This window comes from Mirounga leonina, unplaced genomic scaffold, assembly GCF_011800145.1.
Source record: "Mirounga leonina isolate KUSES-001 unplaced genomic scaffold, KU_Mleo_1.0 Mir_174, whole genome shotgun sequence".
NCBI classification, from domain to species: domain Eukaryota; kingdom Metazoa; phylum Chordata; class Mammalia; order Carnivora; family Phocidae; genus Mirounga; species Mirounga leonina.
Genome location: NW_023270451.1, coordinates 22,191,388 through 22,210,438, shown reverse-complemented (window position 1 = coordinate 22,210,438; position 19,051 = coordinate 22,191,388). Strand labels below are relative to the sequence as shown.

The following is a 19,051-nucleotide window of genomic DNA, read 5'->3' as shown; positions in this document are numbered from 1 at the left end:
AAGCTAATGCTTCTGTCAAAAGAAACTTGGGGGGAAAACAATTAAAGATTGGCATTTGATTTGATAAAAGATATAATAAAACTATTTAAAATACAATATGAATTTGAAGATTAATATAAACTAAAAGAAATTTTAAATATTTAAGTTGCTACTCATGGTTTTATATTAAGATTACATTTATATTGTGACAGATATGTTTGTAAAACTAAAAAATGGCATTTTATAATTTTCTTTAAAAGAATCTTAAGAGTTTCAGCTGGAAAAGACCTTATAGTTCTCTTACACTTTAATGTGAAAAAAGGGTCTATTACTATAGTTTATTTTCCCAAGGATATTCTCACTGGAGATTAAAAAACTGATTAGTAATCCTCATATGAGAGTTATTTCTTACAATAGAGTTTATTAATTCAAAATAAATCATGCCTTATAAAGAAGTTGCACCAATACTCTAAGCAATTACAATAATTCTAAAATAGGAAATTCAGAATATTGTAAGCAGTGCCCACATTATTATGTACATTCGAATTTGTGTGTATACTTGTCTGACCGTATAAATATATAAATATAAAATGTGCATATAGGCATTTGTTAATTATATTTTTAAGTTACATTTTTTTTTCACTTGATATAAGATAATAGTATCTCATGTTTGCAGACCATTATAAAATTGGGAGCATCTCCACTTTCTCCATCCCCAAACAGGCAAAAGAACACTAAGTTATGACATCTTTTTCACAGATCATTATTTACCGACTTTTCAACAATCTTCACATGACTCTTTGAACTTTTTCCAAACTGTTTCAAAAAAGCAACTGTTAAGAGTCCACCAGGCAAAGTACAGCTACAATATCCCTTTGTATTCTATATACATGTTTGAATATTCTGGTATGATAAATGATATTATTTATTTAATCCAGAGTTTATAATGAGATAAAAAGGATAACATTAGCTAAAAGGAAAATGATTCTTACCTCCTTAGTATTTTCATTGTAAAATACTCCCAAAACCAAGATGTAGATAATTGGAATAAAGAAAGTTGAATGTGTATAAAATTTATTTTCCTTCATAAATAGATTTGCACGGTCACACATATAGAAGTAAGCCATTATCAGGCCAAGTTTGCAGAAAGACTGTAAAAGTATTTCTAATGGAGACACAGGGGTATTGATAATATTTTTTTTTTCCTCTCCACTTTCCAAATCAGTACATGTCTTATTCTTCCGGTGAGCATTACGATGGATTATATAAAAAATTAAATATCCGATAATAGATAAAGTGAAAAAACAAGCAGCTAGCTTCTGTATGAGAGTAAGAGGAGGCCGAGGTTGACAACAGGAACCATCTACAGGCTTCAAAATCTTATTGCAATACACGTTCATAAGAATCATTGCACTCTGTGAACAAATCAAGTTATTTGGTTATTATCTTGTCAGTAATATATCTCGCATTAGATTTTTCTCTTGTGAATACTACTGAGTTTTCAGCACTGAAACCAAAATACCTTTGTACTTTTTGCTACCATTTCCCAAACACTCATGCAAATAATGGTATTCCTTCAAGCTGTAATAGCCAGTTCAGGGTTTTTCAAACTTCTTGGACTATGATCCAAAATGAAAGATTCATTTTATAATGTGACCCAGAACACATATATAGGAAACGATACCTCTCCTTACTAGTTGGAATGCACTGTGACATTTTTCTATTCTATTCTTTTAAAAAAAGAAATACCCATTTCATGGCTGCTAATGGGCCATGACCTTTGGTGAAAAAAATACTGACAGATGTCAAAGCCCAAAGAATTTTAATTAACAGACTTTCAATACAGAAGATACCAGGATACTTAAGATAGAGTCCCAGTCTTTAGATGTAAAAATAAAAAAAGATGTAAAATTACTGGCACCAAAGAAATCACTAATTCTTAGCTAACAATATTTGTAATTTGCTTTTCATTTCGTTTACAGTTTATGGACCACTTAGGATTCTAATGTTTTAAGGTTTCTAATATCAAATAATGTGGAATCTTTAATATGGTTTCATTATAATAAAAATCTTCTAGACAAGCTGCCAATATTCTGTCTAGTTGAAGTTCAATCAAATCTAGTTTTATAAAAATTTCATAGTTTAGGCAATTTTGGAACTCTAAAATGATTATATTTTTTAAGCCTAAGCATTCAGAAAGACTCAACTATTTAGAAAAGCTCATCCTTTTAGCCCTGTGACTTCAGGAAGTTCTCTACCTGGCATTCTTGAAGATACTAGCCTACAAACTCCAGGCTAAGGTTCTTAACCAGTTCCAGGGTCCACAAAGCCCCTTTAAAGTCTATGGAGAACCATGTCTGTGAATATGCAAACAAGCATTTTTCTGCATGGAACAGGAATAGAATCATTGCCTTTTATTGAATAGTCAAAGGGGCTATGTGATCCTCAAAAAGATTCTGCTTTATAAGAAAACAATAATATCTGTTGTACTGTGTGCGAAAATTTACAATTAGGCAGTTCTCTTTCTTATTTGACCTAAAATCCCTTTCCATCTGTCAATCTGGATTTGCTCAGTAACTACTATGCACTCTGACTAATACTTAGGGTTTAAGAACTATAAGGAAATAATAAAATGATTCCACATATTTTAAAAATGTGTGCTTCACAGAAGCTTAGTCTTATAAATTTAAGGCTTAAGGTAAAGAGAACATAAAGTAATAGTTTTTAAATATGAACGTGCTGAGAACTTATAAGCTTCTTAGGAGATAAGGTATATTAACAGTGACTAGCACTCAATAAATGAAGTTTCATTTCCTCCCTTGCATAACTTCTTCCCTTTTTACTAAAACTCTAATATATTCAGCGAGGTAATAGAAAGCAAAATTATGTATAGATATATGTTTAGATGGAATAACTACAAGTAATTAAGATTGCAATAAAATATATTTATTTGTTACCATATTATAGTGATGTATAGTTATAACCAATAAGATATTATAGTTTCTATCTTCTGACAGATACAAGAATTCTTACAGTTTCTCTGCTTGATTCAGGGAGATGTAAGCCATCCAATGATTCCATGATGGTTTCTTGAGCAATTAATTTAGAAACACTGAACATCTTAACATTTGATTTAGAATTTCTGGTGCTACTATTCAAAATACTGACTGCAGCTTCATTGTAGGCATCTATCTTCTCATTAGTGATCATTTTCCTATTTTCACTTAATAGATCTTCATAAACAGGATCTGCACGTGAAACACATATTTTTAAAAACACATTTAAAAAGTCCCTATTGGTAGAAATTGTGATCATGCAAATTAGTTGATTGCATTTCATATTTTGTTGTTAAAGTTCAGATGCTTTCAATCAATCAATACCTCCTTCAAATTTAAAGAATTTTCATCCCTTTTTTCTTTTATGTACACAGCTTTCAGGAAACATTTTTATGTTCTAGCATGTCTTAAGAGTTTAAAATTTGGGGATGCGGAGTTCTACTGGGCAATGGAATTTAAAACTGGACTGGGGAAGACTGCCTAATAAAGAGTAGCAGTCAATCTTTTTTTTTCTCCTGTCACTGCTTTGTTGACACAATTAGGAAGTAGTATTATTGAGGACCAAGGTCCCTTATCACTTACTATAAATAATTTAATTTTTTCTCATTTTAGTAAGAGAAGGGTTAACGATGAGTCTATAAATAATATAGATTGCAGAACAGACTATCACCACCTTTGTTGTTCCACTCAACTTGACATTCAATTTGGAAATAATCATAAGAATTTCTGACAAGCAAGTTGAATTGTTAAAATATCCAAGGCAATTTCATATTATGGTAGGCATTAAATAATGGACCTTCAATAAACTCCTCAAATGACTTGATCTAATGTCAACTTTCTCTTAAAGAATTTCATTACCAAGTATAAACTAGATGGTATGATTTAAATATATTCTGTCAATTCCAAAGTACATTCATTTACTTCCAATGAGTCTAATATTATGAAACAGACAATAATTTTTTCTATATTTCCCAATTATAATAAATATACTTTGTAAGAAATAAAATCAGACCTAAACATCTCATTTGCCTTCGAGAACTTATTCTCTTTGTTATATTCTATAGCCATTTTATATACAGAGGCTCCTTGAAGGATATGTTTATTTATTATTTATTTTTACTTATTATATTTATTTGTCTGTTCCTTAAGTTCAGAAAAGGAAAGCAAATAACTCAAATTATTCTAATTTTGCAATCCTTATTTCAAGATTTATTCTCACAAAGAAGTAATTTTGCTTCTTGAAACAGGAGACAATAAAAACCCATGCCTCAAAATATATGCAAAATGACATTTGTTCATTACTCATTCCTTACCTTGTAAGACCCAATAAACATCACTAGTCTTTGCCAGTTTTTCTAAAAGTGGTGCTATGGAGGTAATGTTCATTTTATATTGGGAAAGCGCTTCCTTGCTACCATTGTGAATCTTGATAGACCACTAAGAAGTAAAAATTAAGCATTAATTCAGTATTTATCACAGAAAAATTATAATTGACTCTATTGTAACAGAAGTTATTATTTTAAGATAATTCCCATTTTTATTCAACATTAGAATAAAATTTGGTCCAGTTATTTCATGAAATCTATGAAGGTAATTAGAAAAAGCTGATATAAAATTAGACACTCAATGTATAACATTCAAGAAAAATATAATTTTAGATATAAAATAATATTGACATTTAACACCAAGTTTATGAAGTGCACTCAGATTTTTTTCATGATAATTCATCAGCCTCATTAATTGTAATAGAAGTGGGAATTGATACCTAAGTACAATCAAGAATTTTATTTAACATAAGTTAACTTTTTCTTAGCATGTCCTTAAGTATGAAACAAAAATCATCATGTAAGAATATAGATAATAACTTACTGTGGCAGCTCCTGCTACAATCACATGGGGCTTTGCAACAGAGTCCTAAAGAAAGAAAAATCTTTGTCATAATGTTCTATCCAGTTAAGGGAATTAATATAAGTAACATCACTTGCTTCTTGCCTTGAATTTAAGTTTTTCCTTCTAAATGCACTTTAATTTTCTAGAATTCCTTACTGGATTCTTGTTATATAACAAGATGGAACATCCAGTGCCTAAAACCTTACATGGTTATATGGTTAAGAGGGTGGCATGAAGCTGGTATGTTTAATTCTTTGATGTTCAAAAAAAAAAAAAAACCCAATCACTAAAATCTAATATGGCCTAATATTATCCTGAAATCTGAGTAAACTGTTTATAGAGTATATTATGGCAGCAAATTAAAAAAAATATCCATGGAAGCCAATAGGGTACATGGTGTAAGTGTTAAATAAAATATAAGAAATGTCTTTGGGAAAGCTAAATCCAATACGTATTTAACAAAATCCTGACCAAATGGAAATCATCCTATTTAACAAATCCTGACCAAATGGAAATTGTCCTACTACTAATATTACCAATTATATAGTACTTGTAATTTATTAAGTTCTGTTAAATTAGCTTATTTTAATATAGATTCTTACCACTTGTGATATAGGCAATAAGATATTATACATATCCTATAAAGTTAAGCATACAGACTCAGAAAAGTTTACAGGGTATTGCGGCTGAGGCCTGGTAGGGACAAAGCCAGAACTTAAGTCTTGTGACTCCTGAAGTGTACTTTCCACAACATCTAAGACGTGATATTAGAAACATGTGCACAAGGAACAAGTAAATATAAGCAAGAAATTTAATTAGAAAAAAATCTGACTCATCTATAAAAATAAAAATGATGGGTATTGTCTCATTGGAAAAGGTAATACATGCTACTGTAGAAGACTATGAAAGCGGAGAAAAAGAGTAACAATAATTTCCTTCCTAGATATTCTTATTTCCAGTCTAGTGTGCTTCATTTTACACTGTTATTTTAGTGGAACTTTTTCCTCAGCTTTAGATGGCTCCTTTTCTCATTCTTCACATTGGTTATCCCAAATCTTATTTCCCTTCTATAGGTCCCTCTTGCCTTCCTTCTTACTTTCAATATAGAATTTAATTCTCAAACTTCATAGAGAAACGAGAATTCATCTGGCTTGTGTGCTCTAGCCTTTCTTCCTCCGTTCTTACAACCTCAGCCAGCTTATCTTTCTTGAACAACAGAGTCAAGAAATATCTCCCTATTCCTAATGGCTAATCCTTACTCTGTTTCTATAGCCTCCCTCTATACCCATGAATGATCCGTCTCTAACTCTCATCAATCTTGTCTTCATTCTCTAGTCTCCTTCCTTCCCCCATCTACGAAATGCTAAATCATCTTTATCCTCAAAAACACGTTCCTTCAACCATGCCTCACTCTCAAATTCTTCCCCCTCACACCGTTAACCAACAGATTACATGGAAGAGCATTTTGCCCTCGCTATGACAATTTCTTTTATCTCTCATTTATGCCTCAATTGATCACGTTTTGATTGGGGGCTTGACCTCCCCATTAAGGAACTCTGAATTGCCACATTCTGTTAGCTTCATTCTACTCTGTCTAGTTCCTTAAGTGACACTTCTGACTGGCCACTTTTTTAAAACTCTTTCCTCCCCTGTGTGTTACATTACAATTATTCTTCTGCTTTTCCTCTTACTCCCTTTACTGCCCCTTCTCACAAGTTTTTTCATCATTCCATTACAAGCCCTCTTCTTTAATCTCTAAACCCACTGCCTATTCAATGTCTTCAAGTAACTTCAAATATCACCTCACACTGAACCCAGATTCTCCAAATCCACCTGAGTAGCTCAGACTTCTTAATGACTACCACTTACCTATAGTATTAAATCTAAATCGTTGGTTTCTTCACAGGTTAGCCTAATTTTCCCACAACTACTCCACTATGTCATCATTCTCTTGTTTAAACCTTTCAGAGCGGAGCCTGCTTCTCCCTCTCCCCCACTGCTTGTGCTCTCTCTCTGTCAAATAAATAAATAAAATCTTAAAAAAAAAAAAAAAGATCCCCTGAATAAGCTATACTCTATCTTCAGTATCTTTGCATATACTATTTCCTATGCATGAAACAACCCTCCTTTCTCACACCAGGCCCTCCCCCTCCCCCCCTTTTTTAGATTTTATTTATTTATTTGACAGACAGTGAGAGAGCACAAGCAGACGGAGTGGCAGGCAGAGGGAGAGGAAGAAGCAGGCTCCCTCCTGAGCAGGGAGCCCGATGCGAGGCTCGATCCCAGGACCCCGTGATCAGGACCTGAACCGAAGGCAGACGCTTAACTGACTGAGCCACCCAGGCACCTCTGGGCCCGCACCCTTAAGATCACTTTATCTGAAAACTAGTTTTGAAAACTTAGAGTAGTGCCTACTCTCTGTAATCATCCTGCACCCTATCTTCCCCTTTTTTGGTATGTGTCACATTACTTTCTTAATTATATCTGCCACTCATCTGGAAGCTCTTTGAGGAGAGGAACTCTATTATGTTAACCAAGGTATCAGCAGTTTTTAACCCAGTACCTAGAAAATGACAGGCGATTAATAAATATCTGTTGAATCATAGTGGAGTTGTCTAAATTCAACTTTGCTTTTATGCCTGTAGGCTTCAATAATGCTATCTCAGGTAATAAGTGTGCCTTTCTGACCCCACAGTTCTTCTGGAAATATTATCTCCTCTGTAAAGCTTTCTTAAACTATCACCTATGTCTAACCAACCCCCATACTAAGTGCCTCTATCCATGGTGCTTTCAGAGTCCGTTGTGCTCAATTCTGTAGTTACTCTTCATTTTACCACATTATTACTCATCAGAAAGTCACTATCTACTAGATATTGTAAATTCTTTGAGAGCCGAGACTGAGGCTAATTTCTAGCCACACTCCTAATACCCAGCATAAAACTAGCAATACTACGTAAATCATAAAAATATGGATCATTGTATTCTTAGGATCTAGCAGCTTACTATGAAAACTGCCAAAAATAAATACATAAATACATGCATACATACATACTCTTTAAATAAATGAAATCAATCAACTAATCAATCTTAGGTAATGACACGGCCATCTCCCTAAATAAGCTGAATCTTTTCTTTCCCCCAATAGTGCATATGGAGTTTTACAAGAGAAGCTAATGCTCCAAAAAACTAGTTTTACAAATTACAAGAACTGAAAATCTGGATATGCAATGTATCTCCAAGTTAGTAAATAACAAAGGTCTTCGGTGATTTTGCAGGACTTATAAATTATACTACACTGATGTTTATTTAACTGTGAATTTCTACTACTTTAATGGATATACTTTTAGGTCCAGCACAAATATAAAACATATGTTTAAATCCTTTGAAATATACATGTAACATTATTCTATACTTTTGCAATAAACATATCAACAAAAACAAAAGACAATTAGGTGAGACTGCAATTTACCAGAAAGTTGAATTCTAGAAGTTGTTTGCATTTTTGTTTTTTGAAAACTTAAACACATTTTGTGAAAGAAACAAAGTTAGAAATGTTGACTACATAAGCTTATTTGGTGTATGAAGTGGTTGCAGTACTAAACGTGTAATGTGAAAAGAAGCAAAGAAAAATACCATTGCAGCACAAGTAATTAAGCAAAACAAGATCAACAAAATTGAATATTGCTTTATCCATCCTGAATGCGAACACCTCTGGGAAAGAATACAGGTTTAATTAAAGGACAGACCAAGAGCTCCACAGAGACTACTGTGGAGATTGTAGAGTGGACTTGTGAGGACTTAGGGGTTTTCAAGGTTAATAGCATGCTTGTCCTTATATCTAATTTATCTCCGAACATTATGAGCCAAAATATACCAGGCTCCACTTTTGGGTCACAAGTGTAATGATAAAAGGGAAGAAAACAGGCTGTTTAACAAAAAATAGGTGCCTAAAGAACCTGGTCATGAGTCTGAAGGACAAAGTGGGAAAACACTCAAAAGAATGTATGTTGTGCGAGGAAGATGACCTGGGTTTGAATGAACTGGGCTACAGGAGTAACAGAAAATTCTCACTTTCACTGCAGAGTGTGGCATAAGCATAATGGCTGTAGGACCAGGGTGGTGGCAGCAGAGGAACTGGATCAAAACTCCCTCTTCTCAGTAAAGTGACAGAATCAATCCAGCACAATTTAGTCACTATTAAGAAAGTTGGCATAAAGTACAGAAGAGTGGGACAGGTGAGTAAGGGGGAGCAAATCAGTGCGTGTTCATGAGCTTTTAAAATGTGGTATTTTCAAATACAGACCTCGGTCCACACTTTGATACACTGTTTCATAGAACCATTAACTTCTGGATGCCACAGAAAATCCTGAAAAAGAAACATAAGAAAAGAAAAAGTCAAAGAAACTATCTACCATTCAAAACAAACATGCACCTGTCGTACAGAGTACCTAACGAATACCACCACTGGTCTGCAACACCTTCACTCCCACCTCAGTTTCCCGACGGTCTCATGATACTTCTTGTACCCACTTCTGTTTCCCTCTAAATGACTCCCTGTAGTAATTGCTTCAAAATTTAAATCTGATCTTGCCACATTCTTGCTTAAATATTCAAGGACTTTCAATGGCCCTCAGAATAAGTTCCAAAGTCCTCAGAACTGCTAAGGAGGTGCAGGATCTGGCCTCTACAAAGACATTCTGCCTTTTCTCCTGCCACTCTCGCCCTCATGGTAAGTACCCTTTGATTCTCCTTCAGCTGCTAGGATGCTCTATGTGCTCCTTTTTCTCCAGGACTTTGCACATACTGTTCTGTCTACAATGCTCGTAAAACTCTTCCATGGGACCTGACTTGCTCCTACTGATCCTTGAAGCTTTTTTTTTTTTTTTTAAGATTTTATTTATTTATTTGACAGAGGGAGACACAGCGAGAGAGGGAACACAAGCAGAGGGGGTGGGAGAGGGAGAAGCAGGCTTCCCGCCGAGCAGGAAGCCCAATGTGGGGCTCGATCCCGGGACCCTGGGATCATGACCTGAGCTGAAGGCAGACGCTTAACGACTGAGCCACCCACGCACCCCAATCCTTGAAGCTTTAGTTAAAACATCTCTTTCTCAAAGAGGAAACTATTTTTAATTCCTTGTTTTGTACATTCCTAATGCCCCACTTTTTCCTTTTTACCATCCTTATTCCACATTTAATGCATGCAGAGAACTATAATGGCTTGCAAAATCCATTAGGTCTAGGACATCTTCGTCTTGATCCCCACTGTATTCTCAGTATCTAGGAGAAGTTACTGCAACTAGGAATTCAGAAAATTCACATATATTCTTTTACAGATATTAATCCTGAACATCTACTGGCTTCAAATTAACATACAAGATTATTTTTTTCTGGATTAAAAAAAATCCTAGAACCAAATTTTCCATTTTATTACACAAAACAGTGCATACATTTATTCAATCATTTGAACTATTCTTATCTACTCTAAATACATTGAAATATATTTAGTATACACAAAGCATTAGCTGATCTACAAATAAATCAACCAATGAATACAGTTTCAACACAATATTTAGCTTACTGTTACATGAACTTACCACTTTCACTGATGCAATCTTGTCTTCAAACGGAATGTTCCCATGCTATCATTTAAAAAAGAGAGAACAGAGAAATATTCATATACAAATTAATTTTATGTCACTAATTCTCCCTTTAGCTGCTTTTGTTAATTTATTTACGCACCACATCTCAATTATCTGTATTCAACCTGAAGGGAAAAAGACCTGCACAGAATACCAAAAAAATAAGTGACACTACATTGTTTATATGTGATTTTTAACATCTAAGATATAATTCAAAGACAAAACCTCAACTCCAAATAAGCAAGCAAATACGTAAACATGCCTACATAAATTATCTTTTTGTCACGGCTGCCACATTCCAGTTTAGTCCTACTACTATTATCTATGGCAAGGATGGATTGCTCTTCTGCATTTCCTGAGTCCCACCCCAGCCCCCCAATCCATTAGACAGAACTATATGACTAGTTCTGGCCAGTGTTACATGGCTAGATGTGATATGGGTCACTTTCCTCTTCCCAGGGCAATTCTCTAGTCTCTAGCTTAACCTAATGCTGAGACTGCAGAGGCATAATGTTCCAAATGGTACAACTAGAAGATGGTACAAATTCCAACAAGCAGGAATCCCTGATTGAGTGCAAAGAGCAAAGCCTCTTGCCAGCCCACCCACAACATGCAGCACTGAGTGAGAAAAGAATTTGTTAAGATCGTAGAGTGGTTTTGTTGCTACAGCAATATTAGTCTGTTCTCACCAGCATACTAGTAGCAGTCCTGTCTGAACAGGAGTGCACATATATGACTCTAGGTTATTTTGGGTTTCGCTTTGAAGACTGTACATAAGTGGTCCAGTTGAAGAAAAAAATAAAGTTTGGAGACAACATCTTATAACCAAGCATTCCATATAAAGAATAGAAATCCTTTCAGAGTTAAAAATCCAGGGTCGGGTGGGGGTGGCGGTGGTCAACTAAAGAAGCTAATTCTCTTCCTAAAACCAAGGCTGAAATGTCTTCATTAATTTAACCAGACAAATAGTATTTATATTTATATCTCTGTGAAACAAAGCTTGCTTTTATCAGCAGGCTAATGTTTAAAATTCAAGCATCATTTCCCAAAAGGACTCTTGGGACCAATAGTGCTTTAAGGTGTGTTCTATGAAAAGAGTTTCCTTAGTCCAATAAATCTTTTAAATACTGGGTCAGACAAAATTACACGTGTTTTCCTCCTCCTATCCCATCCCGACCTTGTTAAAGTTCTTCTCCAGAGAACTAATGTGTCATGAACTTCCTTTTTCCTCCTTTTGCATAGTTCAGTTAATTCAACTCAATCTCTCTCTTCTTTTCCTTTACCATTTTAATGTAACATTTGATATATACAAAAGAATATGTCACATATGTAATCACAAAGCACAATAAACATAAATAAGCACTCCTGAGTCCATGGCACAAATCAGAGCACTACCAACACACTGAGTGACCTACGTGGACCTCCCCTTCTTAATTCCTTGCTTCACCCAAAGGAACCACTACTTTGAATTTTGTTTTTTTTATTTTTCTTTCTATTATATAGTTTTGTCACATGTATATGCATCCTTAAATGATATATTGTTTCATGTAATTGGCTTTCTCTCCAACTTCTAATTTTGAAAAATGTCAAACTTAAAAGAAAAATGTCAAACTGAGAGCAAAACTGACAAAATTATAATGAGCACCCCAACCACCCTTTATCAATTGTTTACATTTTCTACACTAGCTTGTCTCTCTCTGCACAGATATGTACATTGTTTTTCTCTTACCGAACCATATGAAAGTAAACTGCAGACATACCATTTCACCCTTAAATACATAAAGCATGTATTTCCTAAGAACATATTCTCTTACGTAACCATAATACTATAATCCCACCTAAGAAACTTGACATTGACAAAATATTAATCTAATATACAGTCCACGTTCAAATTTCCCTAATTTCCCAATAATGTCCTCTCTATAGCTCTTCTATTTTAATCTAGAAATCAATTAAAATCAGGCATTTAGTTATCATGTCTCTTTACTCTTTTATAATCTAGAACATCTCTTGGCCTTTTAAAACCTTCCTACATCAATCAATTTATTATATTTATATATATCAAATATTATGTTTATTATTTTTGTAGAGTTTAGGTCAGTTGATACAATGCACCAAATCTAGATTGTAGACAGCACTGATAGTCACCTTCTTGTAGGTTTCTTAATAAATGAATAATAAGAGCGTCCCTAATAATAGTTGTTTAGGTTCACAGGCTATACAAATGTTCACCCTCACATGATAATGGAAGTTATTTTCTGAAGTGTTTGTAACACTCTATACTCTCACCAACAGTTTGAGATACAGTCTTTAATAAATCTTGTCAGATTTCATATTCTTTGCCATTGTAAAATTTAATTTGTCACTAAGTAGGTATATAATGGTATCTCACTATGGTCTTCATTTGAAATTCCCAAATTATGAATGCTTAAACATCTTTCAGATTTACACTGGGATTTATGTTTCCTCTTCTTTGAAATGCCTGGTCATGCCTTTCCTCTTTTGTTTCTACTGGGTTGTTTTTTTTTTTAATTAATTTGTGAGTCCTTATATCTCTTGGATGTATGTTATAAATATCTTCTAGTTTGTAGCTTACCTTTTCTTCTGTATCTTTTGATGAACAGATTCTCTTAATCTTAAGGTATGTAAATTTATCCATCTTTTATTTTATAGTTAGCACTTTTTGTTTCTTATGTAAGAAACTTCTCCCTACTTGAAATAATGAAGATATTCCCTTGCATTTTTTTTTTTTGCTAAAGGTTTAAAAATTTTAGCTTCCACATTTAAGTCTAAATTCATCTAGAAATGATTTTACTTGATGAGATGAGGTAGGGGTTCCAATTTCACCTTTTTTCCATATACATAACCAATTGCCTCAACATCATTAATTGGATAGACCTCCTTTTCTCTAGGGATATTCAACAGCATCTCTGTTATTAAGTCTTTTTATATGCAAGTGTTTTATTTTATATATATTTTTAAAGATTTATTTATTTATTTTAGAGAGAGAGAGCAGGGGGAGGGGAGGAGAAAGTCTCAAGCAGACTCCCTACTGAGTGTGGAGCCTGATGCAGGGCTCAGTCTCACGACCCTAAGATCATGACCTGAGCCGAAATCAAGAGCCATACACTTAACTGACTGGGCCACCCAGGCGTCCCACACATGTTTATTTTAATGCTCTATATCATGTTCCATTGGTTTCTTTGTTTAACTCTACCAATACCACACTGTCTTAGTTATGACAGAGTTAAAATAAATCTGGATATTGGAAAATAAGTCTTTTCCACCTTGTTCTTCAGACCTTGTGGTTATTCTTGGTCCACTGCCCTTCCACATAAAATTTAGAATCAATTGGTAAAGTTCCACAACAAATCCTGTTAGGATTTTATTCAAATCACATTGAATCTATAGATCAATTTAGGAATAACTGACATCTTTACAATATTGACTCTTCCCATTCCAGAATATAGTATATATCTCATATTTAATTTTATCATTCTAAATTGTGCTTACATAAAGTTTTATGATTTTTCTACATAAAGACCTTCCACATTTGCTAGGCTCATTCCTATGTACTCTATGGTTTTTGTTAACTATTGTACACAGTATTTTTTAAATGAGTTTGAATTTTATGATCCTCGTGTGTAGATAAGCAATTCATTTTTAACAGCTTCATTGAGTTACAATTAATTTTTGTATGTTCATTTTAATATCAGCTATCTTGTTAAAATTTTTATTACATCTAGTAATTTTCTATAGATTCTTTGGAGTTTTCTTTGTAGATAATTGTATCATACGAAATTCTGAGTCTATCTCTTTCCAATCTTTACATCTTTATCTTTCCTTGGTAAGACCTCTAATACAATTTTGAATAGAAGCAGAAATAATAGACAACCCTGTCTCCTCTTTGAATTTAACATAAATATGTCTAACATTTCACCATTAGGAATGTTTACTGTTCCTTATGGATCCTTATAGAATTTTTATCAGGTTAAGTTAGAATATAAAGGAACTTATCTAATAGAGAAAGAATGATACCAATTCTCTGATATTGTTGAGGCTTGCTTAATGGCCCAATATGTTGTCAAAAAGATTCCACGTGTGCCTTGAAAAAATATATTGTTTGATTTTTTAGTGTATTCTTTAAGTATTGAGCTGTAAGTTCATAAAATCAGCATGTTAATAGTCAACTATATGCTTAGTAAATTTGCTTGTCCTATCATTAAATGCATGAGCCGTGAGCAATTCCCTCACTTTGATGGAGGATTTGTCAACTCTTCACTGTAATCATATTAATTTTGCTTTATACATTTTAAGGTTAATTTATTTCATGCCCACGAGTTTCAAATCTTAGTGATTTAAAACTTTTGTCATTAAAAAGTATCTGTATCCTTGATAACACTTTTTGCCTTATAATCTATTCTCTTATATTAATATGACTTATCTTTCTTTAATAAGTATTTGTCTAGTAAATCTTTTCTCATTTTTAATTAAAACCTTCCATATCCTTTTTGTTTTAGATATGTCTTTTTAAGCAGCAGAAAGTTCTCTTTAAAACCAATCAGAAAATCTGTGTTTAGTTGACAAGTTTAGACCATTTGCACTTATTTTGATGATGTTTCTATCATCTTACTTTTTGATTTTTAGCTCCCTCACGCATACATAGGTTTTTTAAATATGTGGAATATATATAAAAAGTGATTTTTGCATGTATATGTTTTTGTACATGTAGATATGAATGTATGTGTATGGGCATATGTGTGTGTGTGTGTGTGTGCATGTTATGTATGTGTGGGACATTAGAAAACTTTGTGATCATACTCCTCTGACTTGCATGCTATTATTAGCCAGTTCTTTAATACTGTCTTTTTATAAAGTGTAAAAAGACATTATCGGGTGCCTGGGTGGCTCAGTTGGTTAAGCGACTGCCTTCAGCTCAGGTCATGATCCTGGAGTCCCGGGATCGAGTCCCACGTCAGGCTCCCTGCTCAGCAGGGAGTCTGCTTCTCCCTCTGACCTTCCCCCTCTCATGTGCGCTCTCTCTCTCTCTCATTCTCGCTCTCTCAAATAAATAAATAAATAAAATCTTTAAAAAAAAAGACATTATCGTTTAGACACTGTTTAGATTTACATGCATCCTTAGGATTTTCTTTAACCACTGCTTCTTACGTTCCAGGTCATTTTTTTCTGAATTATTTCCCTTCTTCCTGATGTTTACCCTTTAGAAAATCCTTTATTATAAATCTATCCAGCAATAAACCCTGATTTTGTTTATCTGAGAATGTTCTAAACTTCGAGAATAGACATTTGTATGCTAGGCACACAATTCTAGATTGAAATTTCCTTTCTCTCAGAAGTTTAAAGCTATTATTCTAGCATCCTCTGGCTTCCAATAGTACCACTGAGAAATCTGCTGGCCCAAAGCTTCATCTTCTATACACAGAGCATCGCCGCTATTGGCATCTGTCTTCAGGCCAGCCTGGGCCTCTACTGAGTGCCTGTTATTACTGTTCCCATCTCTGGTTTTGACTCATGGTTTGTTCCTTTTCTGGGGAGTGTCTCCCATTTCCTCAAAGTCTAGAAATACATCAACAAGTTTTAATCCAGGATCTAGCTGGTTTGAGGCTGAAGGGGCCTCCAGAGTATCTAGTTTGCCCTCTGGCTGAAAGCAACACAAACAGGGGTGTTTGTTTGTTTGTTTTACTGCAAGACTTCTCAAGTTTTTAATATCCCAGCCTAAATTAAAACCATCTAAAAGGGGGATAGGATACCCAGCTCTGCTCAAACTTATTTGACCAGAGTTTTTGCAGAACCAGTCTTGCACAAAATGGAATTTGAGGAGTCCTGCTCTACAGCTTCTTTAAGATTTTTTTTTTTGCTTCAACACGGAGAAGAAAAAATTCAAATAAAGAATTATCTTCAATACTCCTTATTCTACCCAAACAAACCCATACCAAGGCTAAAATAATAAAATTTAGCCTCTACAATATGCCAGGCTGTGAGAGGCACAACAAATGTATTTAAAAAATAAAAATGATAATACACAATCCCTGTCTTCAAGGTGTTCAGACAAGGGAACTAAGTAAAATACATTTTGGCAAATGTTCCACTAGCAGTTTGAACTACTTTCTCAGCAACTGTCTCTCAGACTATGACAAACTGTCTTTGTTTCTTTTTTAAATGCACATAAATTTAAATGTATCTTGTTTGATAATTGTGGGCACCTCAGAAAAATCTGGGCACCTCTAGAAAATAAAGACTGGAAACCTACTGTTATAACCAGGGCTCAGAAACAATGTACCATATTGTACCTACTTTTGGCTGTAAACTAAATCATTATAGTTTTTTTCAACTAACTGCTGTCAAATCCATTATTCCAATTTTCAGAAATTCACACTATTCTAAGCCTAGAAATATTAAAACTGTTTCTTTGAAGTCAGAAATCTCTCTACTTTTTACAAGTTCACTCAAAGTATTTTACTTTAAACTGTGATAATCTCATGTCATTAAACATCAACTCTTCTGTATAATTTTGTGTATATAAATACAAATGAAAAATACATTTACAGATACCAAAATAAATGAAAAGTGGACTTTATCATTTTCCATTATTCAAATTTAAAATCTATACTAGCCTTTCCTAGTGGACAAAAATCTCTAATAGCTAATGGACTCTTCTCACAAGGAATAGTTCCCAAGGATGTAGTGACTATGTGACTAGATACTTAGCTGTGAAGTCCCTCACTTTTCAACTCCTTACCACATGGCGAGTTGACAGGAACAGGCAGATTTTCATCATAAAATCATGAGCTATTCCCCCTACAATTCTAAACTTTCTTGTATTTTACTTTTCTCTCCTTGCTATCGCCCACTCCCAATCATCTGCAGTTGAAGACAGGGATTAGAATTTTGCATCACTTAAAAATGTATAAAAAGAAAGGATGAGATAATCCACAAAGTATTAACTGACCAACCAATTAATTAACAAGTATATGTAGAGAGAGAGATCCATTCTTGTTAATTTTCAAAGACAGATATATTTTTAAAATCAGAAATTTTCTATAAAAAGAGCAGAAATTTGTCACATTGTTGTTTTAAGTATACAGTGTAATTGCCCAGTGCCAGCAAAGCTGTAGAAAATTAGGTCCTGATGGACATTGAAAATAGCAGTATAAATTAAAATAGTTTAGTAATATAATCAGTAGTTTTTAAAGTGTATTCTTTAACCTAATATTTACATTATAGAGATTCAATTCTTCAGAAATAATCTAAAAAGCAGAGTTTTCACACAAAGACATAATCAAGAATGTCCTTTTTTTAAATTGTAAAAGAAAAAATAGAAAACTACAAAAAGAAAAGAAAGAATTATATAAAATTACGTATATCCACTCAATAACACATTGCCATTATGAAGATGCTTACATTGATTATATAATAATACGGTGAATTATGGTAAGTGGTGGGAAAAGAAGCAAGACATAAAATTGTACATGCTAAAAGATTACAAGATTATTATCACTTTAAAAAAAAATTATTGTTATGTTAATCACCATACGTTACATCATTAGTTTTTGATGTAGTGTTCCATGATTCATTGTTTGTGTATAACACCCAGTGCACCATGCAGTATGTGCCCTCTTTAATACCATCACCAGGCTAACCCATCCCCCCGCCCCCCCCAGAACCCTCAGTTTGTTTCTCAGACTCCATAGTCTCTCATAGTTCGTCTCCCCCTCTGATGTCCCCCCCTTCATTCTTCCCCTCCTACTATCTTCTTCTTCTTTTTTTTTTTTAACATATATTATTTGTTTCAGAGGTGCAGATCTGTGATTCAACAGTCTTGCACAATTCACAGTGCTCACCATAGCACATACCCTCCCCAATGTCTATCACCCAGCCACCCCATCCCTCCCACCCCCCACCACTCCAGCAACCCTCAGTTTGTTTCCTGTGATTAAGAATTCCTCATATCAATGAGGTCATATGATACATGTCTTTCTCTGATTGACTTATTTCGCTCAACATAACACCTTCCAGTTCCATCCACGTTGTTGCAAATGGCAAGATCTCATTCTTTTTGGTGGCTGCATAATATTCCATTGTGGATTGGAAGAACAAATATTGTGAAGATGTCAATGCTACCTAGAGCAATCTACACATTCAATGCAATCCCCATCAAAATACCATCCACTTTTTTCAAAGAAATGGAACAAATAATCCTAAAATTTGTATGGAACCAGAAAAGACCCCGCATAGCCAGAGGAATGTTGAAAAAGAAAAGCAAAGCTGGCGGCATCACAATTCCGGACTTCCAGCTCTATTACAAAGCTGTCATCATCAAGACAGTATGGTACTGGCACAAAAACAGACACATAGATCAATGGAACAGAATAGAGAGCCCAGAAATGGATCCTCAACTCTATGGTCAACTAATCTTCGACAGAGCAGGAAAGAATGTCCAATGGAAAAAAACAGTCCCTTCAATAA

The 19,051-nt window shown here is 34.1% G+C and overlaps 1 protein-coding gene across 1 annotated transcript in view; it reads right to left on the bottom strand.

The window, feature by feature from the left end:
* The window catches only part of CASD1 (CAS1 domain containing 1), a 49,803-nt gene that overhangs the window by 20,936 nt on the left and 9,816 nt on the right, over positions 1–19,051 (bottom strand). Inside the window, exons 4-9 of the mRNA XM_035020591.1 lie at positions 10,520–10,564; positions 9,229–9,291; positions 4,905–4,949; positions 4,349–4,472; positions 3,013–3,227; positions 972–1,394 (exon numbers count right to left, since the gene is read on the bottom strand). Coding sequence (XP_034876482.1) covers positions 972–1,394; positions 3,013–3,227; positions 4,349–4,472; positions 4,905–4,949; positions 9,229–9,291; positions 10,520–10,564 — 915 coding nt within the window. The remainder of the gene's footprint in view (positions 1–971; positions 1,395–3,012; positions 3,228–4,348; positions 4,473–4,904; positions 4,950–9,228; positions 9,292–10,519; positions 10,565–19,051) is intronic.